The 24,145-nt window shown below is 43.7% G+C and overlaps 1 protein-coding gene and 1 long non-coding RNA gene across 3 annotated transcripts in view; one reads left to right on the top strand and one right to left on the bottom strand.

Annotated features, from left to right (window-relative positions):
- Positions 1-13,469: 13,469 nt before the first annotated feature.
- Positions 13,470-14,095, bottom strand: LOC119483598. The gene is made up of 2 exons (XR_005205749.1): positions 13,956-14,095; positions 13,470-13,766 (listed from the first exon to the last, which is right to left on the bottom strand). It is a non-coding gene; the product is annotated as an uncharacterized LOC119483598 (long non-coding RNA).
- nrp2a (neuropilin 2a) overlaps positions 13,759-24,145 on the top strand; it is a 56,601-nt gene continuing 46,214 nt past the window's right edge. For both annotated transcript variants that reach the window (XM_037761825.1, XM_037761826.1), the window contains exons 1-2: positions 13,759-14,682; positions 23,368-23,545. In XM_037761825.1, coding sequence (XP_037617753.1) covers positions 14,604-14,682; positions 23,368-23,545 — 257 coding nt within the window. In that variant the 5' untranslated portion in view covers positions 13,759-14,603. The remainder of the gene's footprint in view (positions 14,683-23,367; positions 23,546-24,145) is intronic.

Here is a 24,145-nt window from a genome sequence, read left to right on the forward strand (position 1 = left end):
AAAGGCTCCCTTTCCCCTATTACAGCAGAGATATGACAGTTTCTCTCCTCTTCTTCCTGCCCTCCTTGCATTATGATTTTTTTCCCTCTCTCTCTCTTCCTTCCTCCTTCTTTCCTCTTTTTTTCTTCATTTCTTATCATCCGCCTTTTTTTTCTTATTCCAGGTCCCTTCTTATTCACACCCAGTGATACAAATCATCACCATAAGTGAAAAACAACACTATATATTCATTTCTGGGTTATTTTCTGTGAAAAAAAGGCCTGGGTCAGCATGACGGTACTTGTTTGGGAGGAGCTGCAGGGTGGCGAATACGGTGACAACTTCAGTTCAAGTAAAAAAAAAAAAAGATTTTCTGTTTATCATGATCCCAATTCTTGATTTTCCGATCCTGCTTCGGCTCCATTTTGTTCCAACTTTATGTATTTCCATGTTGAATCCAGAGCCTTGATCCATCATGATAAGGCTAGCCATCCATCCATTATCATTACCCACTTATGCTGTGTGGGAGGGGCTCAGAAGCTATCCGGTCCAGTGCCGATGTACAGTGCCAATGCAGGATGTGGCGTTTCCCCATGTTGCAAGGCGAGCAAGTGTGAAGGTCAGGGTGGTGGATGGGCGTGAAGCACGTCTGGCTGTCATGCAGGAGGTCACAGACCTGTTTTTCATTCACCTTAACCACAATCTTGACCTAATGTTAGTGTTTGCAGGAGTTGTTGTCAGATGTTTCCCTTTTTTTCTAATGCTTTCCTTCTCTGCATGATGCAGCGTTTGCAGTTGAGATATCTCTCAGCCCACTGGCTCATGAGGTCCCATCGCCTCCCAGTCTGCCACCTGCAGTGTATTGTTCTTCTGAGGCGCAGACAATGGAGGGAAAAAATACCCAGATTTGACCAACATGGGGTTTTAAATCTCTGGCTGATGAAGCTCCCTGTTCGATGCTCCAAACCTAAATCCCATTCAGTGTACTCCAAAAATATAATATACATCCCTGTATTCTGTAATTCTGTCTGCCATTTGATGGGGCTGTGCAGCCGAATGATTGACAGCTTACTCGGTTTTTATTGAGAGCTCTTTGCGTGTTGGCGGGTGACTTGGGGGCAAGTTTGACATGGTTTTGATAAAATGCAGGAGATGGATCTGCACCAGGGAAATGATACTTAATGGGGAGACAAAAGGGGGGGAAGGAAGTTAAGGATGATGTCAGACGATTGTTTTTGCAAGTATAAAAGTATTGTAAAAATTACAATATAGAGCAGATATTAATGATATCGTTAGAAGTAATATGTGTTACAGCAAATCTGATTTTACATTCAGCTTCACTGGAATCATTCCCCTCCCTCTTCTTCGAAAGGGAAGTGAGATCGGATCACAAGTGGTCACTCAAGACGCATGTGGAGACGCATTCTGATACCAGACGTACTTAAAGCTGTCCACTTGTGATCTGATCACTGAGGACGTATGTTAACACCAGGTCTGAACAGGGCCTATAGGCGGTGCTTAATGTGTCCAGGACGCAGAATGCGGTCACATGTGGCCCAGACCACCTCTGAATGTGGTCTGAACATGATGTCAATGCGTCTCGAGTGCGTTCACATCCGAGCTGTCCACTTGTGATCGGACACATGTTACACATGTTAATACAGGTCCGAACACAGCCTAACTAACCAGTTGGATGTACTGCATTGAAGCAACCTTACTTGACTCCCCTCTCCGTCCCCCGTCCCCCGTCCCCCTTCCCCCGTCCCCTCCCACCCCTGACTGGCTGTTGAAAGGACCATTTAGGGTCCATTCACATCAAAGGCCCCCTCAGTCACTTAATGGTGCCATTGTTGTTTCCTCTTCAAAAGAAACAGAGGTGAGAGGCGGAGGACGAGAAGGAAAAGGGAAAGGAGGATAATCACTCTCTCTTTCACACACACACATACTGCAAGAGAGAGAAAAAGTTCATTTGGTGTCTTCAAATCAGTTTTTAAAGCAGTTAAACTATTCAGCTAATTAGGTGATACTGAACGTCCTCTCTCTCCAAATCAACTTTTTTAAAGAACTGACATTATCTTCTTCAAAGATGGCCTCTGGGTTAGCAGCTACTGAACCACATCTGACTCTAACCCGGGCTTGTCACTGTAAAACCACACGCTGTTCACTTACAGATGGTGTACACACACACACACACAGGGAGAACCCAGCCAAACCCACAGCGCTGCTTCCAACTCCTGCTACAGAATTGATCTCAAGAGTATCCAGAGTGAACTTATCAGCCTCCTCTCCCAAGGTGTAACGTGTATATTTAGCAGCTTTTTGCTAATTAGAATGTTAATAATATATAAGGGAAATGTGACGCGGGAGTATCGAAGAAATCAGACAGGAAAAAATGTATTTATAAGGAAAGTTATTGAGATTAAACACCTGTTTTGTGCATTTTGAAGTGTCTTGAATTGCCAAAAAGAGGCAACGCTTTTGTCAGTTTCATTCAGAAAATAGACCTTTTAGCGGAGCAGTAGTAGGAAATAGCAGCGATGGGAATAAAGGCATATAAAACATTCAACCTTGACTAACAGAAAATCAACATTTCTCAGTCGGATACCAACAATCTCATCTTCTTTCAGCTGCTTTAAAGATCAGCAGACTGAATACTAGGTCAGCCAATCAGTGCAAAGCTGCCCGAGGAGACGCAATAATTTACTAATTAATTGATAATTCATTAAGAAATAAATACCATTATTTCACTAGACTTTTGACCCTCGGGGTAGATTCCCATTATGTCAATGCTGCACCACAGGAGCTTTATGTGAATGTGTCCCCCATCAGCTCAAAGTTCATTAAGCTCCACTGGCACGAGACGCATAATAGGCCAAAGCACATAATGTGACGTTTTAAGTTTAATATCTAAATTATTGTTTTAGCTACAGACTGGTTCAGGGGTTCCTGTCTGAAACATATTATTTACTCATGTTCTAATGTTAGCAACAGCTGCAGATAATGGATGGGTGGATGCAACTCTGAAACTCCATTAGACCAATTTACAAAAACATAACTGAACAATTAAATAAATGAATAATAAATGTGCTAAATTTATGGGGTCAAGAAGGAATGTCCGTCATTACGTGGACAACAATAATTATCTGATCTACTGATATCAGAGTGAGATATCCCTGATACATATAATAATAAAAACATAATTATTCTATTATACGTCATTTAAAGAGAGAATAACAAGTCAGGAAGTTGAGCTCTCTTAATTATATTTTCTAATTAAAGGCGGTGAAGGCATAGTATTAAGGCAGACAGGGATTCTGCTAATCTGGTTACAAAAGAACTTCACTTAAAAAGCTTTTCTTTCTTCTCAACAAAGCCCCACTTTAGAAATACAAGTCTTTTTCTTTTGACACTTTCTGCCAATTCAAGCTAATAAAAAAAAAAGGAATAAATTAAATCAGGAATTAAGAAAAAGTTTTTTTTAAAACACATTCACAAGCAGTCATACTTCTATTGACTCTTGATTGGAGTTTTTATTTCATTTCAATTAAAAAGTGATAATGAGCAAGGAATCTATTTGAAATTTCTTAGAATTTTCTGCCAAATTACCCCAATATTTACCTCAAAATTCATCAAAAATTACTTTAATTAATTATTTAATAATTATATTCCGCTATTTCCCAATAGCCGGTCATTTATTTAATACATTTCCAGGAGAAGAATACAAAGTTAATTGGTATGCTTTATTTCTGCTGGTAAATAGATGATAATTAGCAAATAACTTCTTTGGAATTTCTTAAAAAATTCAACTCTATTAGTTTTCCACCTCCGATGAAGCCTAAGGGCGTAATTTTAACCATTATATGCTATTTTAGCATATAATTATTAAATAATGTTAATAATAAAGTAATTTTTCGATACTTTTTTAGGTAAATATTGGGTTAATTCCAAAGAAATTTCAAATAGGTTACTTGCTAATTATCACCTAATAACCATGAAATGAGTGGACCTGTAAAATGAAAATTCCCCCCTAAAAACTACACGTTCCAGCACTAAACTATATATTAATGTAAAATGCTTCAGACAGAAAATTTAAAACACACAACACTAAGCTTATCTAGGTCAGAGCCAAACATGAGTCAATTCTGGTTTGGCAGTGACAGCAGATCCATGTTTCATTCATCATTATGGTGGTAAACCCCTGACAGTTTGGCCTCGCTCTAATTAATACGGCGTAAAAACCGTAACCATGCAGCCACGGTGGGCACATAAAGAAATCTCAATCAGTCCGAAGCTCCAGGTCAGGTTTGTCTGGAGCTCTTCTATCCAGTCTGTCAGTGTCACGTTTTTGAACAGACATGATGATATTTCTCCACAGAGTTTGGTGTAATGGCATTAATCCTGGAGTGGGTGGTGAGTTAGGAAGATAAAGTTGGCAAAAAAAAAACACCATCTCCCTTTGCCAAATGTAAGTCCTCTCATTTCCTTTTGTGGAAGCAAAATATATAAAAAAAAATGAACAGTGAAATGCTAAAAAACCCACTTATCAGTATGTTTCTGCCCCAACAGGCCTTTACCTCGTCAAGCCAGTGAGGACAGTGAACGGTGCAGGTGGGTAGCACACACAGGTGTGTTTAATTGAGCAGCTAATTAGACAGGACACTTCCTGTCAGTCAATACTTTTACTCTGAAATTCTGACTCACTCAGACCCAGAGAGACGAAGCAACTGCAGTGGCGCCGAGGACGACACCTCTCTCTGTTTGGATTTTGAAGGATTTGGATCCAGATGTTTCTTGGTTTTCAACATGTGAGCAGAAAATGTCAATGTTTATTTGTTACGGAACTTCTGTACTTAAGTTACAGCACTTCGGGAGTTATTTTAACCCAAGTAGTTTTATTTTGAAAAGGCTAAACTACTAGATTAAACTATTTGCATACACTGTCCTGGGACCAGTCACAGAAACATTACCTCATGTGTGTGTTATGAAGGTGTGAGGTGTGACCTCCTCCCCACCCCCTGATAAACTTGTTTGTTGTGTTTGCCCCGTCAGCCATACATCACCATCCATCTTCACTTTGGTCGAGCTCGGCTTCACCTGAGGTCGGGCCGTGTTCGATAACACCTCGCAATCTCCCTCTTATCGCTTATCTAAATTACAACCAGCGCGGGCCACCTTCAGATAGCCGCATACCAAACATACCCCTGTGTCTGTCACCCTTCTCTCTCCGCGGCGCGAGCCGAGACTCGGCCCGAGCTTGATAAACACTGACAGTTGAGGCGAGGTATTTCCGTGACTGACGGTTATTGACTCGGCGATATGGTGATTTGTTTCTGCGCTGCGGCACAATTGATTAGCCATAAGGAAACTCAGGAGACGTTATTGGATTACTATTCAGAAAGATTGAGTGTCAGTCTCCATCGGATTCCATATCTCATCCATCTCTCCTCCTCTCTCTCTCTCTTCAGAATATATTAGTCATTTTCAATAATAGCAGGCTGATATGGAGGCGTCCCCTGTCCTCCATTTGATATTCTATATATCCATGGCTAAATAATGATGGATCTTGTCTCCTTCACCTGTCTGTCTGTCTGTTTGCTGGCTGGTTCGAGTCTCGCATTCTCTGTGCACATAGTTGTGTAGTCGTCTTCTGTGGCTTTGGAGGGAGATTTCTGAAGTCTGAGCAAATTACCCCTGATGATGTCACAAGGGTTACATTGGAGGGTTATATTATAAACCGGTAAATGTCCTTGTTACTGAGTTGAGATCCAGATATTGACCCATGCTGCTATGATATTGATCACTCTTGTGCTAATGTGTCTCTTGCAAGTCGCCCAACTTTATGGAGGTGCAATACTAAATTGCTGGAGTACCCCTTTAACACCTAAAATACATCTAATATAAACCCTTTGCTTATTACATAAACATGAAACATTTTAAAGAGAAATAAATTGAATAAATAGTCATATAAAAAGAACAAAAAGTACTATAATGTGCTCATGAATGTCAGGAATAATGTGGATTCTTAGTGAAAACATCTGAAAAAAATCATACTGGTATAATAACTTTAACAAATATATAATGAAATACATTTATCATATTGACTACAATCATAAAAGTGCTATTTTCCATAGCAATATACAGCTTTTTTAGGGGGGTTTATTCATTCATTGGACTGTTTGGTAGAGCGTGATTTAGAAAAAAAGACATCTTTTTATTCAGTAAGCCATCTAAAACTAAACTACATCAAAAAATATAATTACCTAAACCTTACCACAAAGAGGTCACATGGCAAGACTGATTAATCTGCTGCTAACTTCCTGGAAGAGAGCCATCTGAAAAGGCCTGCTGTGCATTCCAATACCCACACTACCAATACATAGTATCTCAAATGCAGTATGCAAAACAAAATACCAGGATGTCCTGCTGCATCTGTTGTATTTTGCAGTATGTAAGCCAGCATGCTTTTCTGGCTATTCTGACCCACAATCCTCTGCTCAGCGGATATACAGTATGAGCAAGAGGGTCAAAGATCAAGGCACAATGTTATGAAGAAGCAGTATGACCCAATTGCATACATACTGCATGCAACAGTGCATACATTGTAGGAGCAGCTGCACTAAAAGTAAAAAATAAAAAGTATGCGATTTGGAACGCAACCCCGGTACTGAAAACTGCAGTGCACCCTGGGTATTTTACTAATTTTTCAACACCTCACAGCTCAAAATGTGCCCACTCAGCCGTTAGCAAAAAGCAGTGACGTAGGTTACCAAAGTAAACTAATCAGTTTGGCAATAATTGAAAGAGTTAGTTTGGATTTTTTTAAGTGGGATTTTATGTATACTCGCATGTTCTACAAGATAAAATTACTGTTTGGAGCCAGACCAGACTCCATTCACGAAAACAGTAATTTTACCTTTGCAGAACACGGGAGTCGCTAATCTTCCGCTGCCTTGAGGGGTTAGTTTGTTTGTGTCATTTTGTGACTTTCGGATCAGAACTAACGTGGCGTCCACACAGCAGTACATCGCTTAGCTTAAATGGCAAGTTTTCACATGTGTGTCTCAGTGTCTCTCTTTTGGCCCCATTCCCCGCTCCATCTCTTCTCAAGGAGTCACAGATACGGCCCATTTTGCATCCACTGGTGCATATCAAGGTCAATCAGTGGCAGAGGGGATGCACAATGAAGCAAATGTCATTTAAACCCGTGTGTCTTTGTGTGTGTGCGAGGTGACGTGGGGCATTCACTTACATGACTGACACAGATGTTACCTTTGTGGTCAGAAGGCTGTAAGTCAATTAGGTTTCGCTAATGGGGCCGAGTGCTTAGCTGCCTCCAACGCGCACGCACACACACACATGATATTGATAAGATTACCATGGTAATGTGAATGCACCAGGGTTAAACCACATTAACGGAGCCGCCTTTCTCAAAGATCCTTGCTTTTTTAAATTGTCAGCCATCTCATCCTAAGTGCCCTCCTCTGCCTCTTTCTGTTAATGTGACTCTTCCTCTCTTGTGTGCCCTCCTCGCTCCCTCTTTCTTCATCCTCTTCCTCCTCGCACGGCAAATCTCCTCTTTACATCTCAAAACTTGCTCAGCCCATCTGTCTCCCCATCTCTGTCTTTCTCGCTCACTCTCTATTTAATTGAATGACTCAGCGGCATGATTCTTCTTCAGAAACACATAAAAATGTTTAATGTATTTCCTCCTCCTTCCCGTCCCACTCCCATTCTAAGTCATCATTTTTGACAGATGTCATGAAAAGACCAAAACCAACAATAAATCAACCCTACTAACATTTCCTGTGTAGCCAAAGCCTGATATATCTTCTTCTTCTGTGCCATAAAGCTCCATTGTTGCCCAAAAACACATTAATGAGCCCAGCCCTGTCTCCTAAAAATGACTTTCACATACAACTAAACTGCATTGTGAATTATGTTTCGAGGGAAGCGTGTTTTGTCGCGGATTGCGCTTGTTTTTGTCACAGGGTGACATGTCAAAATTAGCACAAACTGTAGTTTATTTTCAGATAATCCGACATGCCTCATCCTACTGCTGTAACTCACTAGAGCACCAAATGTGTATTCATCCACCGCTGAAAATAGTCCCAAACAAATGCACTATTTACTCCTGTTTGAGTAACGTTTGCTAAAAAAATACAGTGCCCTGCTGTTTTAGGAGATTATTTAAGCTTAAAAACAAAACAAAAAATATGTATTCACGACCAGTTTTTAAAGATTAACAACCCTAACTACGAACCTTTTGGGGAATTAAAAAGTGCTGAGAGAGAGAGACGAATGCATTCTTGGGTTTTTGCCTATTTGTTTGTTGACAATGAGGAAAACATTTAGTCTATGCAGAGTATAAATAGGTACATAATGGATGATGTAATGTTACAGTAGGTCTTTAGTCACCGTTACAGCACGCATACATAATGTTTAAGTGCCTGACTTCACACGATAAAGACTCGATTCTTCTTATTCTGGTAGCAGCAGACAAAACTGTAGCTCCTAGCCGTGCAACACTTTTATCCCCCCCCCACAGAAACCTCTCTCTCTCATTAGCATGCACTTGTCCTCCAGTGTTTTTCTCTGCCCGGTTTGTCAAGCGCTGATCTTTCCTTCAGAGGCCGAGTGATAAAGGCCCCGCCGAGTAAACAAGCCGTGGAGAATGGCCTCTTGTCTTTTTATTATTGCCTCCTAATGCGGCACTCATTCCTGCCGTGATGGAGTGGGGTTGGAACCAACAAACGCCGTGTTAAAGGGGAGGAGGGGGGTTAACTGTCATACACCCATACACACAGGAAACAGACAAATATATACATTTATATGCATTTCTCTCACTTTTTCTGATCCTTTTTTTATGTCAAGATTAGCTGTAACATCTGCAGTGAAGTTTTGATGTATTTCCATTGTTCATTGAAAACTGCTCAGCATGTCAGGTATTGTAGTGCTGTCTGGAAAATACATGTAGTAAACCCCCCTTCTCTCTCTCTCTTTCTGGTCTCCAGACTAAAAGGAGGGGTGGGTGGTGGGGGTTTTGGAGGGAAAAAGGGTGGCGAAGGTCACTTTGATGTGACTATAAAGACACACAGCAGGCCAGTGGAAAGAGATGAAAGAGACGGGGAGCAGAAGTAAAATAGATCCTGGTTGGAGGAGATGCATTCTCTCTCTTCTTCTCCTTCTCCCGCAAAACATCCACAGGATAATGATGTTGTATCATAAACAAGAGGTGGCCGGGGAATAGAGCAGGCATCTCGCAATTAAAGTGAGCAAACAACATTTTTTTGAAGCGAGCTGACAGCAAGCTACGGGGCTGGATTCACGAGTACTGCAGCTATGCTGAAACTAAGCTCATGTCTGAATCAAAAAACAGTTAATAAATTCATTAAAATAGGGCATTTGGCACATACAGATCATCCACTGTGACTCATTTACTGAATGATTAATACATTCTGCCGCCTGATTTTTTAAGATGCTCTTGATTACGCCATGAAGCAAAGTAGATAGCTGTCATGAAATGTAGTTCGCCTGCATGTTCATGTTTAATATCTAAAATCGTTTTATAATCAGGTTTGTTCATATTTACACCATGTTCCTAAAGATTGCATGGAGTCTGGCGTGCTTCATGCAGTTGCCTGCCCCCGTTAGGCTCAGCTGTGTACTGCACATGAATCACCAGCTCTGTGTCGTCCTCTCTATTGCCTGAATGGGGTGACAAAGTTTAGCGACCACAGAATGTCAGATTTAAGTATGTTAGAGCGCTGATGGACAGAAAACCTGCACAGTGAGATGATGAAATCTTGTGTTTCTGGGTGTCTACTTTGAGGTTTTCCCTCTCTGTGTGCTCCTGTGCGTGCTGCTTCTAACTGAAAGTGTTTTGATGATTGAGCTGTTTTTGGTATTGAAGGTAGCACATACACATGGGAGGAGGAGCGGTGAGACAGCAGCCAGACGCCAGATGTTTCCATAGAATCCAACCAGCCAGCACAGCAGAAGCTAGATTAGTGTACGCGGCACAGTGGGTTGAAAGTGTGTGTGTGTAATTATTACCCTGGCCAGGGCATGCCCATAGCCTGGGTGGCCCAGTAGGAATTCAGCAGTGGCAGAAAAAGTCTGGAAATAGCGCAGGATGTGAGAGATCTGGTGAAAAGGAGGAGGGAGAATCCTGGTGGAGTATTTGGGGAAAATATATATCACAGGGGCAGACGAAGGGGTGTGCACGCGCGTAGATGTGCTTATAAGATAAAGATCAGATGAAACTTTAATGATCCCAAGGGGAAATTGGGTCACTGCGGCAGCGGAGGGGAAGTGTGAAGATAAAAATACAACAAACAGAGCAGTTTTTGGAGATTAAAGATGCTGCGGCTGCATCGTTTTAATGCGGCGCTCCTGCAGTCTGTTAGAGCTCTCAACCTGTATTTCCTTATGCATGCTTAAAAATGCTCTGAGGTGTCACTCAGTGAATACCAAAGGGGATCACTTCTTGACCCTTGATGTGCTCACAATGCCCTCACACACACACACACACACTCTTTTCGAGATGCTGATAGGGTCAAGTCGAGGCTATCTCCAGCTTATCTCCCCCACCGTCAGATCTGAAGCCGTCAGTGTCTGTCGGTGATGAAGAGAAGAAAAGCTTGAAGGCCTCGACTGGGATCACTCAGCCCTCTCAGAAAACACTACTAGACTCTCACGCGGTTTCCTCCTTGAACCTCCAGCCGGCTGACTGGCGAAACACACATATGGGGAGGGAGGTGTTGAGAGAGTGAAAGAGGTGTGTGTGTGTGTGGGGGAGAAGGAGAGGGAGAGTTATCAGTCATGCTGTCAGTCTCCGGGGCAGCTTGTGATAAGAGAGGCAGCGGTTGGTATCTATCTCCCCCTCTCTCTCTCTCTCTCTCTCTCTCACACACACACACCAAACGGGGGAGAAAGCCCCTGTTGTGTTCCCCTCCGCCACCCATGAGCGAACGCAGCGCAGGTGTGCCGGGGTGAGGAGTCGGTCTGTACAGAACGCCGGCCATTTGTCGACTGTATTTTGGGGCAGAGAGGGAATACAGATGGGCTAAAAAAAACACATTAGAAGAAGAGGTTCACATATCGCAGCGGAGTGTTTGATTTCACTGCTGCGGAGCTTAAACAGCCTCTGACACTGAGACATGCAGCTGGGGCTCATACTATAGCAAACTTTGGTAACACTTCATTTTAAAGGTCCGCAAATTTCATGGTGATTAGGTGATCAATTTCAAATACATTACCTAATCACCATGAAATTTGCAGACCTGTAAAATGACTCATCGTCAATTGAAAATCCAAGAAAAACAGACATCACAGAATAGTATATATGAAGGTTCCAGCATGTACTCCCTTGTGGGAGATCAATACAAACATATTCCGCCCACGACATCCCCCCTCTATATCTCTCTCTTTTTCCTCAGCTTCTCTCGTGGACGGTTGCCCTCCATTAGCCATGCGTTGACCTAATATTTTGGGGGTTGAAAGCTCACGGTGGGGGCAGAGATGTTGACAAATGGGAGAGAAGGGTATCAAATGACCCTCAGGGAATGGGAGAGAGGGGGGGGACGGAAGAGAGCAAGAAGTGACCCAGCGTTGCGTGAAGGTTTTATAGTCAGAGTTGCCAAGTCGGCTTATTATAAGTGACTTTGGGCTTGTTTTCTTGAGAAGTCGCTTACAAATATTGTTAGATGCCGGTTGCAGTTTTTTGGGGCCTGTTTCTTAAGTGTAGTTGCGTATTTGGGCTCCTGTCTCTCTCCTCTATACCCGGTCGATGGAGTTTAGCTAACAATGCCAGGTATTAAGTGGGCGAAATATGGCAAAAAGTACAACACAGAACGGGAAAAAGAGAGCGGACTTAAAGGTTAGATTCGCCCTCAAGCGGGGCACGATTCAAAGGCAGTTTGCCGTTTATGCAAGTGTGATATACGAGCACATCGTGCCAATCTGGTTAGACAAGAAAGAACATGAAAAATGTAAAGTTACAAGCTAAAAAATGAAATACAAAAATGTAATAAAACTTCTTTAAGTTTAGTTAACAAGAAAAATGTAAAGTTACAAGCTAAAAATTGTTGCAAAAATGACATGAAACGTTCAATTTCTTTTAGTTTATAACATAAAAGTGGATGCAATGCAATGCAACAATGAAAGGAAATGCATGCAATCTAAAATACATGTATATGAAGTGATCAAGTGTCTGTCTCTCTCTCTCTCATAATGTGTTAGGTAGTTAAGGTCGCTTGTTTTGGGCTTTTTTTCGGTGGGAGAGTTGCTTCTTTTGGGCTTGTTTTTATAGACCTGGTTGAGTTTAAGAGTTCAATCAATGATTTCTCAGCACAAATAGTACAACTCGCAAGCATAAACAACTCCACACGATACGGCAAACTGGTTGACGCCAGTGCCGACCCCCCACCAACCCGCCCACAGGCTCAGATTAGCCAATCAGAGTGACGCCTGACAGCCGCAGCACCCTCAGGCTAGAGGTGGGCTTAAAGAAATGACTGACAGGTCGTATAAGAAAGCTGCAAGTTGATGGCATCTAGTCGACCTGGAGGGGGTGGGGGGTGACAGTTGACTGAGGTGACAGACAGTGACACCCAGACCTGTCATACAACCTTCTGTCAAGGGCACGGGGGTCTTTTGTTGACTTTGTTTACAGCTCATGGGAGAACGAGGCAAGACGATGACTGTAAAAGCCTATTTTGTTCACCGTTAAGTACTATAAGGGGGTAAAAGTTCACACGAGAGAAGTTGTGTGTTGTCAAGAAAAAGTTTCCCATGACCTGTAGGAGCACACCTAGCTGTTTCCAAATATAAAGCTACATACTGTACCTCATTACTCAGCCACTCCATTACATTACACCGCTTGTAACACAAGCCATACAGGCAGGGACACATGGGCTGGACGCTGCACGGAGAGAGAGGCCTTTCTCAGCAGATTATTTTGGTCTCACTACTGTGTCATTACACGGCCCCGCCGCTCTGTATTTAGGCCGGCTGATTGCAGGGCACGGATTGGGCAGGGCCGAGGGCTGAGGTGGGCTCTCCCTCCAGTTGAGTTGAGGGCTCTCTGACATTGGCTTTGGGGTCGTTTGATGTGTTCTTGCGGTGAGAGGCGGCCTTGTGCCATGTTTGCTGTGCAGCCGCCCCTTACCCAAGTCAGACACTCCCTCCTCTGCCTCACTCTCTCTGGGGGTTTTCTCCTCCTCCTCCTCCTCCTCCTCTGTTCCTTTGAAAACAGCCTTTAGGAGAAGTTGTGCACCCTGGTTTACCATCACTGTTGCTTCCAACCCAATCCTGGTACTGTTTTGGAGCGGGTGTAATATAGGCCACTTACCTGTGAGCTAAAATCAGATTGAGTACCGGATGGAGAATGTTAAAGTCTTTCACCCTTAAGAAGTCGATGCATTAATAACATAAGATTACTACGTACCTCTTATTTTTTTGTCACTAATTGTGGTAAGCATGGTAATATATTGATTTAATTTGTTTATTGTGCAGAAAAATCATCATCAACATCCATATCTTCATCATCCCTTATCCATCCTTCAACCTGCACCCATTAACCTCTCTGCATAAATGGTTAACTGGCTCTTGGATCCTGGTGTTTAATGTGCATCCCAGCTAGAAGCTCAACGGTCCAGCATTAATACTTTCAAACAAGGCAACAATGATCTAACTTAAAGGCCCAGATTATTTAGTCTTTTTTTTTTCCAATCACAATATGTGTCTTATCTGGGTCTTATCTGTGGGGTGCTTCATATCTGTGGTATCTTCACACAGAGAGAGAGAGAGAGAAAGAGAGAGAGAGGGAGAGAGAGTTGGGCGCGTGCATGTGTGCTCTCTCTCTCTACTGGAGGTGGGCGGAGTCGAGGCGTCGTGGCTGTAACGCGATAGCTGCTCAGCTCAAAATCATTCTCACACACACACACACACACCTCCCAGACTGTGGACACACTTACCGGTCCGGTGTCATCAGGCAGTAACGGAGCCGCCGCTACCAGAGAGAGACACAGAGAGACAGGAGGAGAGAGGAGCGGTGCTGCAAGGAGGTGGCACACGGACATGAGCGCTCTTCTTTCTTTTTTGGAGAGCTAGAGCGCACACGTCTTATTTCTTATTCTGTGGACTTGCCGGCGCTTTCTGAGAGAGTCTCTCTCACTGTGGACTCCAGCGTTCGAGAAGCCATCCAGCGTTCGAGAAGCCATTCAGCGTTCTGGAACCCTCGCGTGCGCAACGTTCGGCGCACCTTGGAGCCGCTCTGTCTCTGGCGCGTCTCTGGAGCGCACCAGCCTCTCCAAGCTGCGGAGCGCACAGCACTAAATCGATCCAGGAGTTTGTTTTTGGTCACTATTTTTTTTTTTTTTTTTTGTGGATGAGGTTGAGTGGCTCTGTTTATAAATGGACTTAAATAGAAAAATCTGTGAATTTCTTCAAAGACATGTAGTTGGCATATAGTTCCCCTCCAACCATGGTTTAATAAACGGGATTATTGCTTTTTTGACTGCTGCCTGGTGCTATACAGGGGTGTGGATTTTTTTTTGCAGCGTTTCCTCTTCTCCAGACTGTGGAAAACACTATAAACTGAGCGAGTTTCTTCATCATCCAAGATGGATTTTGAGTCATCGCTGATTGGATTTTTAATGGCAATGTGTCATCTGGCGTTGGGAGTCAGAGGAGGAGAAGAGGGTGAGTTTTTAGTAGACTTCTTTGGGTTTTGACGCACGCCACCAGAAAACACTCAAATGGGGAAAAAAAAAAAATCTAAATCAGTCTAAACATCACATTAGATGAATCTGCTGCTTTCCCAAGAGATTCTTGTCATGTGGTTCATGTTAATTCAATAGCCTGGCATGGTAAAGCCATTGTGTGACACCCAAATGGATATTTCTTTTTGCGTAATTATGGGAGACATTGAGAAAGGCTCATGGTTTATATGTATATATAGGCTTAATGTGTGTGAGTTCCATCAGAATCACAGATGACTTTTTAAATGAAAGTGTGCCAAAGCCAGCTGTTACACATCTCCAACTAAAGAACTTGGGATGCTTTCATGAAATATTTAGAAGATCATGAAAACAGTTGTGTGTCCCATCAGCTCGACTGGGAGCTGATAGACTCCTATATACCTACCATCTTCTCACTGGGCTGGGAATGAGCTGATTATATGCATGAACCTTTTTGGAAATTCATTGTTTACACAGAGTTTTTCTATCCGATTGAATTATTCATCAAGGGAAATAAACAAACCGGTGTAATTAAAATGATCTCTCACATCCGGATGGAGACAGGTTTGAGGCGTGGGTCCAGACTATTACCTGCTATTTTAGACATCCGCATGGTGTCCAAGACACCCGTGCGTAAAAGCGACACTGTCACCAGTATGATTCCACTAATAGGACTGTAATCATCACCATTATAATCTTCATCAGCCACCACGAGGCTCCTCTCCTTCATTACCTCCTGGTATACTCCTTGGGGTCTTCTGTGCAGATCCTTTGCTTTAAGGCACTTAAGAAGGGCTAATTCTCTCCATAACGCACAGAAAACGACAAAAGCTCGAGCACCAAACGGCTCCAGATTTATTTGGGAGCCTCATTAAATGTGGATTTAACACCAGGGAGCACCCTGTTCCATCTGGAGACATGATCAGATCATGATAAGAAGGAGTCGTTGCTCCATTATGTCACCAGAAAATGAGCAGGGTGATGGTTTGTGTGTTTTGCCACACAAAGAAGTATATCCTTGATGCAATATACACCTCAAGTGCAACTTTGTGTACATTTTATTTATTACATCTACCCATCTACCTATTTTACAAGTGCAATTACCTCTGTTTGCATTACATCTATTTTTATATTTATACTTATAGTGTAACACTTCATTTTCTATTTATTTATTACATCTTACTTTACCTGTTTTATTTGTCTTATTATAACTGTGTGTGTGTGTTTTACCTATCTGCCTTGTTTAGTCTTGTCAAGTAGTTGTTTTAAAGCACTGACCAGAAGTTGCAATCTCATTGTATTTAATACAATGACTATAAAGCTTTCTATTCTCTATCTATTCTAAGTGACGCCACGCGCTGGTGGGATGACACATGGCCACTCTGGTATTCCTGTTGGTTTTACGGTGGTTTGACTCCGGGGTGTCACAGCTTTATGTTTTAATGTGGATGCATGTGGTGGATTTTATACGCACAAGGGACATTCACACAATTTGATTGATGACACAGTTATCTTTCCCTATCATAATGAGTTGATTAGTCAGAATAATAGTTTTTTTAGAGTGCTGTAGTTGCTTTCATGATCCATGATGAGTGTTGAAGCCTTTACTACACCACCCTGCTGGCCATGTCTCTAAAGGAAGCCAGGCTCTGTTCCCTTCATACTGGCTCCTCTGCCTCTTGTTGTGGCTACTTGTTTGAAATAGGACAGTCACCCCATCTGAGTTTCTGTGTGCGTGTTTTACTGGCTGCCTGTGTACCCCCCTTGATCAGACACAGATGTGGGCCTCTTGGCAGCCATCAGGCAAGCAAGAAGCTATCCCCCCCCACTCTCTCCACCTCCACCACCACCACCACCACTCTCTCTCTCTTCCCCCTGCCAAGACACTGCACCGCATGTCCCTGCCTCTATGCTCCCCTCAAGAGCCACATTACACACAGATGCCAGAGGGAAAGAGAGACTGAAGGGGGGAACAGAACGGAGACAAGAACGGGGAGGTTCAGAGAGAGAGAGATGTGAGAGGGGGACAGAAAGACAGAGAAGAATGGAGGGGCAGATGCAAAAAGCTATACCTAAAGGCATAGAGAAAGTGAGCGCCGGCATCCACCGGGTCTTAATGTGAAGGAACAGAAGGGAACGAGGAAGCGTGGGGCGGGGGGTGGATTGTGCATCAAACAGAGTGAGAGAGGAAAAGGGCAACATCAAAGCGTGCAGGGGTCACCGGACTTAGAGGGAACAGATCGGTTTATGAAGTGACACTCGTCTGGTGCGACATGGTTAAAGTGTGGTAAGAGGTGAAGTGTGTCTACCATTAAAAACACACACTGTTACCAAAAGTCACATTCCTGCTTTTAATGATGGATTCCATCTGGTTTGAGCCACTTGGTACATGTCAAGTAGATGCAAGACTGAAGCGTACGTGTAGAAATCTTACGTGGTGTAAAAGGACCCATGAAAGATTGGACGTTTCCAGTTGTGGCCAGCTGTTCTCTGCTGGTGCCTTGTAGAAAAGGTCCCATTTTCATGTCTCAACACCTACTGTATTTGCTGCGATCTTTATATATCCGAGATATAGAGACCTCCACTCCACTTGTACTGTAATCACAATAGTTTGACTCGGTGACATGTACATCAATTACTTCTTACCACAAGCATTAATATTCAGGCCATTAAGCAGCTCATTTGCATGTTTATTGAGTGGGCGGCTGTGCATCCTCTCCACCTTTTCGTATTGACTTCTTCCTATTCTTTTAATCATTTCTTTTTCCAAATGTTAGCTCCTGGCTGAATGGACTTTTTTTTATCTTCTTTGTTGGTCTTTTTTATCGTCCTCTATTTGTTTTATTCCTTCGCCTTTTCTCTCCTCTCCGCAAACCCTGCCCTGCAATTCTTTGCATTTTCTCTGTGTTTTAATCTGCCCCAGCTCTCAGAGGTATCAGCTGCGAAAACAAGGTCACCTATTAGCATTCATAGCCAAAGACAAACCGAGCGGCCCCGTTCAATACCAGTCAGGTATGAGAGTCACAGGCTGACGCAAAAAAAAGCCCTGGAACAGCCCTGCCGCGCTCGGGGTGAAATTAAAAACAAGACCCCCATAAATAAAACAGAGCTGGGTCTTTCACTCTGCCGCATTAGCCGCACAGGGGGGTCTTAACGGGTGCTCAGGGACGGGTTTAGATGGGAGCTGGAGGGGGGTTAGCATTGTCAAGAGGCAAAGCGTTTGAAATTTACTGTAATTCACAAGCAGGGTTAAAGAGGAAAGGGTACAAGTGTGAATTAAAAGAAACTGCTGAGAGATTGTAAGAACTGCAATTCTCCCCCAGAAAGGTTTTTTTTATAAGCAGTCAGTTCCACTGAAAGGTAACATCCTGTAAGGTGGGGGGTAGAGGGCGGCAACAAATCTCCAAGACTCTCGCAGCAATTCTTCACAGCTCTCCGCGGCTGATGTGGGCTCAGCCGTCTCCACTCGTTACACAGGGAAATCTTTTGTGAAAAAGAAGTGCTTCGGCTGTGCAGGTTTTTAGACAAAAGAGCGCTCCAAGGGAGGAAGAGATATGATACTGTAGTCAGTCAGGTAGTGTTTAGGATTAGGCCTCCTCCATTACCCCCCTTCCTGCAGGCAACCAGCAACCATCTGTTTACTCGATTGATCCATTGAACCATTGATCACGATGGCCAGCAACCGTGCATTTAGCTGATTAGCATGGGGCACTTATCCTGTTAGGGAGGGAGGAGGAGGAAGAGAGAAAGAAAAGGGAGGCAGAGAGAGGAAAAGAGAATTTGGGGGATATAATCTGCCTTTGATGTAGCCTTTGTTAAGTCTTAAAAGAAAAAAAAATCCTCCCTTAAACACATTTAACACTGTTTAACAAAAAGGCATGTTGCATGTCTGGGCTGATTGATGTTTGCTCAATTTTTATCTATTCTGGTAGATAACAGAATATGTTGAATCAATCTAAAGCATCAATACATATTATTTTGTGAGAGTGAATGGACAGCTTTTGTACAGATTGTCGCAAATATCTATATATGTAAATATTAGGTCTGTCCTCGACCAAAAAATGTCTTAGTTGACTAACATACAATTTTGTCGACTAATCGATTAGTTGATTTAATCGACAGAGTTTCTCCACAAAAGCACCACTTAAATCTTGTGTTTACCAGAGATGTGCTCATAAGTTTCTTGGAAATAAGTCATGAAAAAAGCATAAAAAACGACAAATCGGGTAAAGAAATCTTAGTCGACTGAGACCAAAACGACCGATTAGTCGACAAATTGACTAAAAGGGGGCAAATATATAGATAGAAATGCATACGAGAAGACATTTAGCTCACTAGCAAGGGTGTAATGTCCACTTTTGAAGTAGCATTCATATATTTTTAGGGTTTTGTTGTTGTTTATTTAGTTTTTTACTTAATGTACCCCCCATCAAGTTAAAAAAAAGTCTCCCAGAAAGTTTAGAAACCCACATCTTGATGATATTCAATCGTATATCAGTGAGGATTTTTCATTAACTGCTATTAATACCGCTCATATACCACCGCCTCTATCCCCTGAAGCACCGTCATTCTACCTCAGCATAAAGGTGTTCAAGCACCAATGAAAGTGAATCTCTTCTTCTTCGCCCCTTCCTCCTCATCCTCTCCCTCTCCTTGGGTCCAGTCTAGTGTGGAATGGGTGAGATTAAAAGCAGTCAGAGAGACAACCCCTGCTCTTGACTGAATGGATGAGTGCTGCCCACTCTCCCCTCTCATTCCCTCACTCTGGGCGATAGCACTTTTTAATTAAGGTGGGGGGGCGGGGCGGGGGGAGGCGAGGGAGGGTGGGAGGGGCGAGAGACACTAGGAATGATGGAGGGATTTATCAGCGCCTCTCCTCACACTCGCAGCTTATCCCAGAGCGTGACGCCATACTTCTCCCGATAAGGCGGCTAATAGAAATGAGAGCGCGGGCGTGCACGTACACACACACACACACACACACACACACACACACAGAACAGAACGTGAGCAAAGACATGCAGACATATGCACATTTTCCGAGATAATGAAGATAAAGGCACAGCGGGTACAAAGACGTCTCTGGGTTTGACTTGATCTGGAGCGACTTGAAAATGTGCAGATTTGACTTAACATTCATTTCATTGACACAATCTACGCTGGAAACAAATGATGTGACATATATTTATAGTATTTCTGCTGCATTTCCACACAATACTCGGAATAACAATGAAAAACACACTTTTGCAAATACACTTTCGCTCTTACATACAGTGTACACACATAGTGGGGACATAGTCCTCATAAAGCCTAATAAATGCCTGGTCCCCGCATGGTAGAAACATGTGGTGCTTGTGTGTGTGTGTGTGTGTGTGTGCAGACATATGCACATTTTCCCAGATAATGAAGATAAAGACACAGCGGGTACAAAGACGTCTCTGGGTTTGACTTGATCTGGTGTGACTAGAAAGTGTGCACACACTGATTTTACTTAACATTCATTTCATTGACACAGTCTACACTGAAAACAAGTGATGTGACACACACACACACACATATATATTTATAGTATTTCTGCTGCATTTCCACACAATACTCTGAATAATAATGAAAAACACACTTTTGCAAATACACTCTCGCTCTTACAATACAGTGTACACACATAGTGGGGACATAGTCCTCATAAAAGCCTAATAGATGCTCGGTCCCCGCATGGTAGAAACATATGTGGTGCTTGTGTGTGTAGACAGATTGGCTCCTCTAGTAGAAGAGACAGTGTAATTCATGAAGCTCGCTGGCAGCTCCTGAGTGCTTCCCCTGTGTTACTCATCCAACACCACAAGTTCTGTTCTCACCGACACACTCTGCTTAACAGTGAAACACACACACACACACACACGCGTCATATGCATATATTTTGTACTAACTAATTGCCAGGGATATTCAAGCAATTAGGACAAAAATACACACATCTGTCTTCTCACGGCGGTTCATTTAGTGCAGATATATTGCTGCTGCATCCCCATCATTCTTTATTTTTTTTCTTAGCAGCAGCAAACAAACACACACCAACCCACGCACACACACACACACACTCAAACACACATGCTGCCAGTGCTAGTGTGTGTGTGTGTGAGCTGACTGACAGAGGTTTCCCAGTGGGGTCAGTGTCTACAGGGAGCCGCTGGATAGCAGGCATGTCTTAATGAGGCTCGTCAGGCTCTCTGCGCCGCACACACACACACACACACACACACACACACACACAGTCCCTTCGCTCCATCTCTTCCCTCACTCTCTTCCTCACCCTCCGTATTTCTCCTTCCTCATCACCTTTTGTCGCCTCCCTCTCTCCCTCCCTCTCCGGCTGTCACTTCGTCTCCTCTCTTCCTCGCTCTTCCCACCTAGTGCCTCGCACCCGCCCATCGTACATCAACCCCACCCACCGCCTTCGCCCTCCTCCCTCGTCCGATCAATCTTCCCCCCCTTCCTCCTCAATCCATCTTTTATCCGTCGCCTCACTGTCTCTCCTCCTCTTCAATCCACCCTTCTCTTTCATCCTCTCCTTCGCCTCCTCCATTTTTCCTCCCCGCTGTAATCCTTTTCCCCCCCTCCTCCTTCCCTTTCCCACTCCTTCTCGCCTCCACCTCCTCCTCTTCATCCTTCTTGGAGGCCACTGAATGGGCAGCTCAGGGGAAAAGTGTCGAGGCTGCAGGATTCTCCCCCAAACGGCTTAATCTGCCGAGGCTCCGCGTGCTGATAGCCTCCTGCACACCGTTCCCTCCATAGGCTTCCCAACAATAGCTGTCTGTCTGCACAGCAGATAAAGAGATGTCTGTGTGTGTGTGTCTGTCTCTGTCATTCTTTGCTATCCCTGCTATCTTTTTGAAATTTTTCAGTTAGCTGTTTTTCCCACCTCTGTCGGCCTCTATGATTGACAGGCCCTCTGTATGTATTTGGATTTGTGCGTGCGTGGGTGGCCGTTTGAAGCAGCGACTGTGTGTGTGTGTGTGTAAAAGCGTGGGTGTGCGTTTAAGCACGCATCCCCATACGTGCCTTCATATGTGCACACGCAGCTGAACTTGTGTGTTTGTGTAACAGCTTGTGCGTGCGTGTGTGTGTGTGTGTGTGTGCATGGTGGGCGGCTGGAGTCGTGCACTCGCGCGAAAAATCACCGGCAGCTGTGTGCGCCTGGTGTGTGTGTGTGTGTGTGTGTGCGAGCGTGGGCATCGCTCCTCTCCAGCAACAAAGTAAGGAAGCCATCGCAGCTCTATCAAATGTCAGAGAATCTTAAGTGTGCCTTTTAAGCACAATAGGCGGTGGAAATGTCAACACTTGAAGGGTCTATTACACTTCAAGCCTTTGGTGCTGTTTTTTTTTTTTTTTTCTTCTTTCTTTTCCGCTTCCTTTATTGATGCTTTCACAGAAAATTTTGAAAGAAACAGGCGAGAATATCAACCCATTTATGTCAAGAATAGATGCATCTCAGCTGGCTGAGTGGTTAAGCCCACCATTTGGCAGCGTATTGTTAATGGCGGCATACCATGAGCTTTAGTTTGTTGTCTGATATAGCAGTTTCCCTTCCTTCCGCCGTCTGGATGTTGTTTTCCCTTATTTTTTCCGACGCGCTTCAGCTGCGATATTAAGAAAACAGTCGTCCCTTTGAGTTCAATATCACAAAGTTCATTACATTTAGAGATCCCCCTGGTGCACCGGCAACCACACACATGCAGACATAGAGCTAAAACACCCTCCCGCTGTTGTCATGGAGAACACGTTGCGCCTTTGCCTCCGTAAAGAATAATAATGCCTGCAAATCTATTGCAATGCAAGAGTAATAAAAGAACCATTGTGCTGCGTGTGTGGTGTCCCATTGGGTGTGTGCATGCAAAATACATGTTTCTTTTGTATGTGAGTTTATGTGTTTAGCGTGTTTATGGGAGATAACGCAAAGCGCGAGCACCGCCGTAGCTGAGCAGAGAATAGGGCCTTTTGTTGCCGCGTGAGCTTCTCATTACAGAGTCGGGGTGACCCCCCAGAACCCCTCGCTAGACAGGCCGTCTGCGTGTCACTTCCTGTCTAAGCCTGCCGAGCGATGCCATTGGCAGGCTATTGTTCCTGGGAGAGCGTGATAGGATCAGGGAATGTGTCCTAATGTTTGCAGATTGGCTTGCCGGAGCAACAATTACACTTGGTGAACGCTCCCGACGGGGGAACTGGAGAGATAAGAGCCTGGGTGTGGAAGAGGGTGGAAAAGGCTCTCTATATATGTGTGTGTGTGTGTGTGTGTGTGTGTGCGCACTCACTAAATGCAGCATTGATGATCTTTTATTGTTTTAATAGCTTACCCATGTGGCTCGCATTGAGAATCCACAATGGAGAAGTGGTTTTTTATTTCCAATTTCCTCCTAACTGACGGCCTAAATTGCTTTTCTTTGTTTTACAGTTCATTTGTTGCTCATCACATCTTCATACAGAGAAAAGTGAATGAAGGAGCATCTCTTATAGGGAGTGTGCCTTTTTTGCTGGGGGATTTAAATGGGTTTTGACAGATGTCAAAATGTATGTTTCAAATAAAAACATACTGTATTGTTCATGTATTTTTGTCTGTTTTACAATCATTAACTCTGCACCCTCTCTCCCACAGCGCCAGAGTGCGGAGGCGTCTTCGATGCCAGCGAGGCCGGTTACATCACCTCCCCCGGTTACCCTCTGGAGTACCCGCCTCACCAGAACTGCCACTGGATCATCACGGCGCCGGAGCCCTCGCAGCGCATCGTCCTCAACTTCAACCCGCACTTTGAGATCGAGCGGCTGGACTGCAAGTAAGACGAAGGGGGGAAAAGGAGTCATGTCACGGTGACGTCTGAAACCAATAATGGTGTATTATTATTCTGGCTGAATGATGATTTGTGTTGACATTTTCATTAGTACGCTGCAAAAAGCATTTTCATCTCAAACAAGTAATTTCCTACTATTATAATTTACTGCCGGCGGTTTGGCGTGATTCCCAAAGTTGTTGAAACATTTTCCACATTTTGACCACAACAGGTCAATTGCAACGGATATTTTAGCACAGGCTCTCTGCAGAACGCAGGCCATTAGGCCGACTGTGGTTTTTCTTTTTGTGCGAAATAATTATTTATGGAGAGAATGGCGAGCACATTAGATCCTTCAGCGCCGTCCCTTTTTGCATTCACACCATTACACCCAGTCCCTGCCCAGTGCGGCCGCAGACTTTTAGCGTTTGCCTTTTTTTTTAAAGGCAATTACTGGCTTAAATTCCTTGCTCAAGGGCACGTCAGTAACCTCAACAAAATGTTTTTAGTTTCCACATCTCATTTCGCACAGCGGTGAATACAGATGAGCAAAGACCGAATGGAAAGAATGATTCAAAGGCCATGTGCTTCTTCCACTGGTTAAAC

Source organism: Sebastes umbrosus, chromosome 24, assembly GCF_015220745.1.
Source record: "Sebastes umbrosus isolate fSebUmb1 chromosome 24, fSebUmb1.pri, whole genome shotgun sequence".
Lineage (NCBI taxonomy): Eukaryota > Metazoa > Chordata > Actinopteri > Perciformes > Sebastidae > Sebastes > Sebastes umbrosus.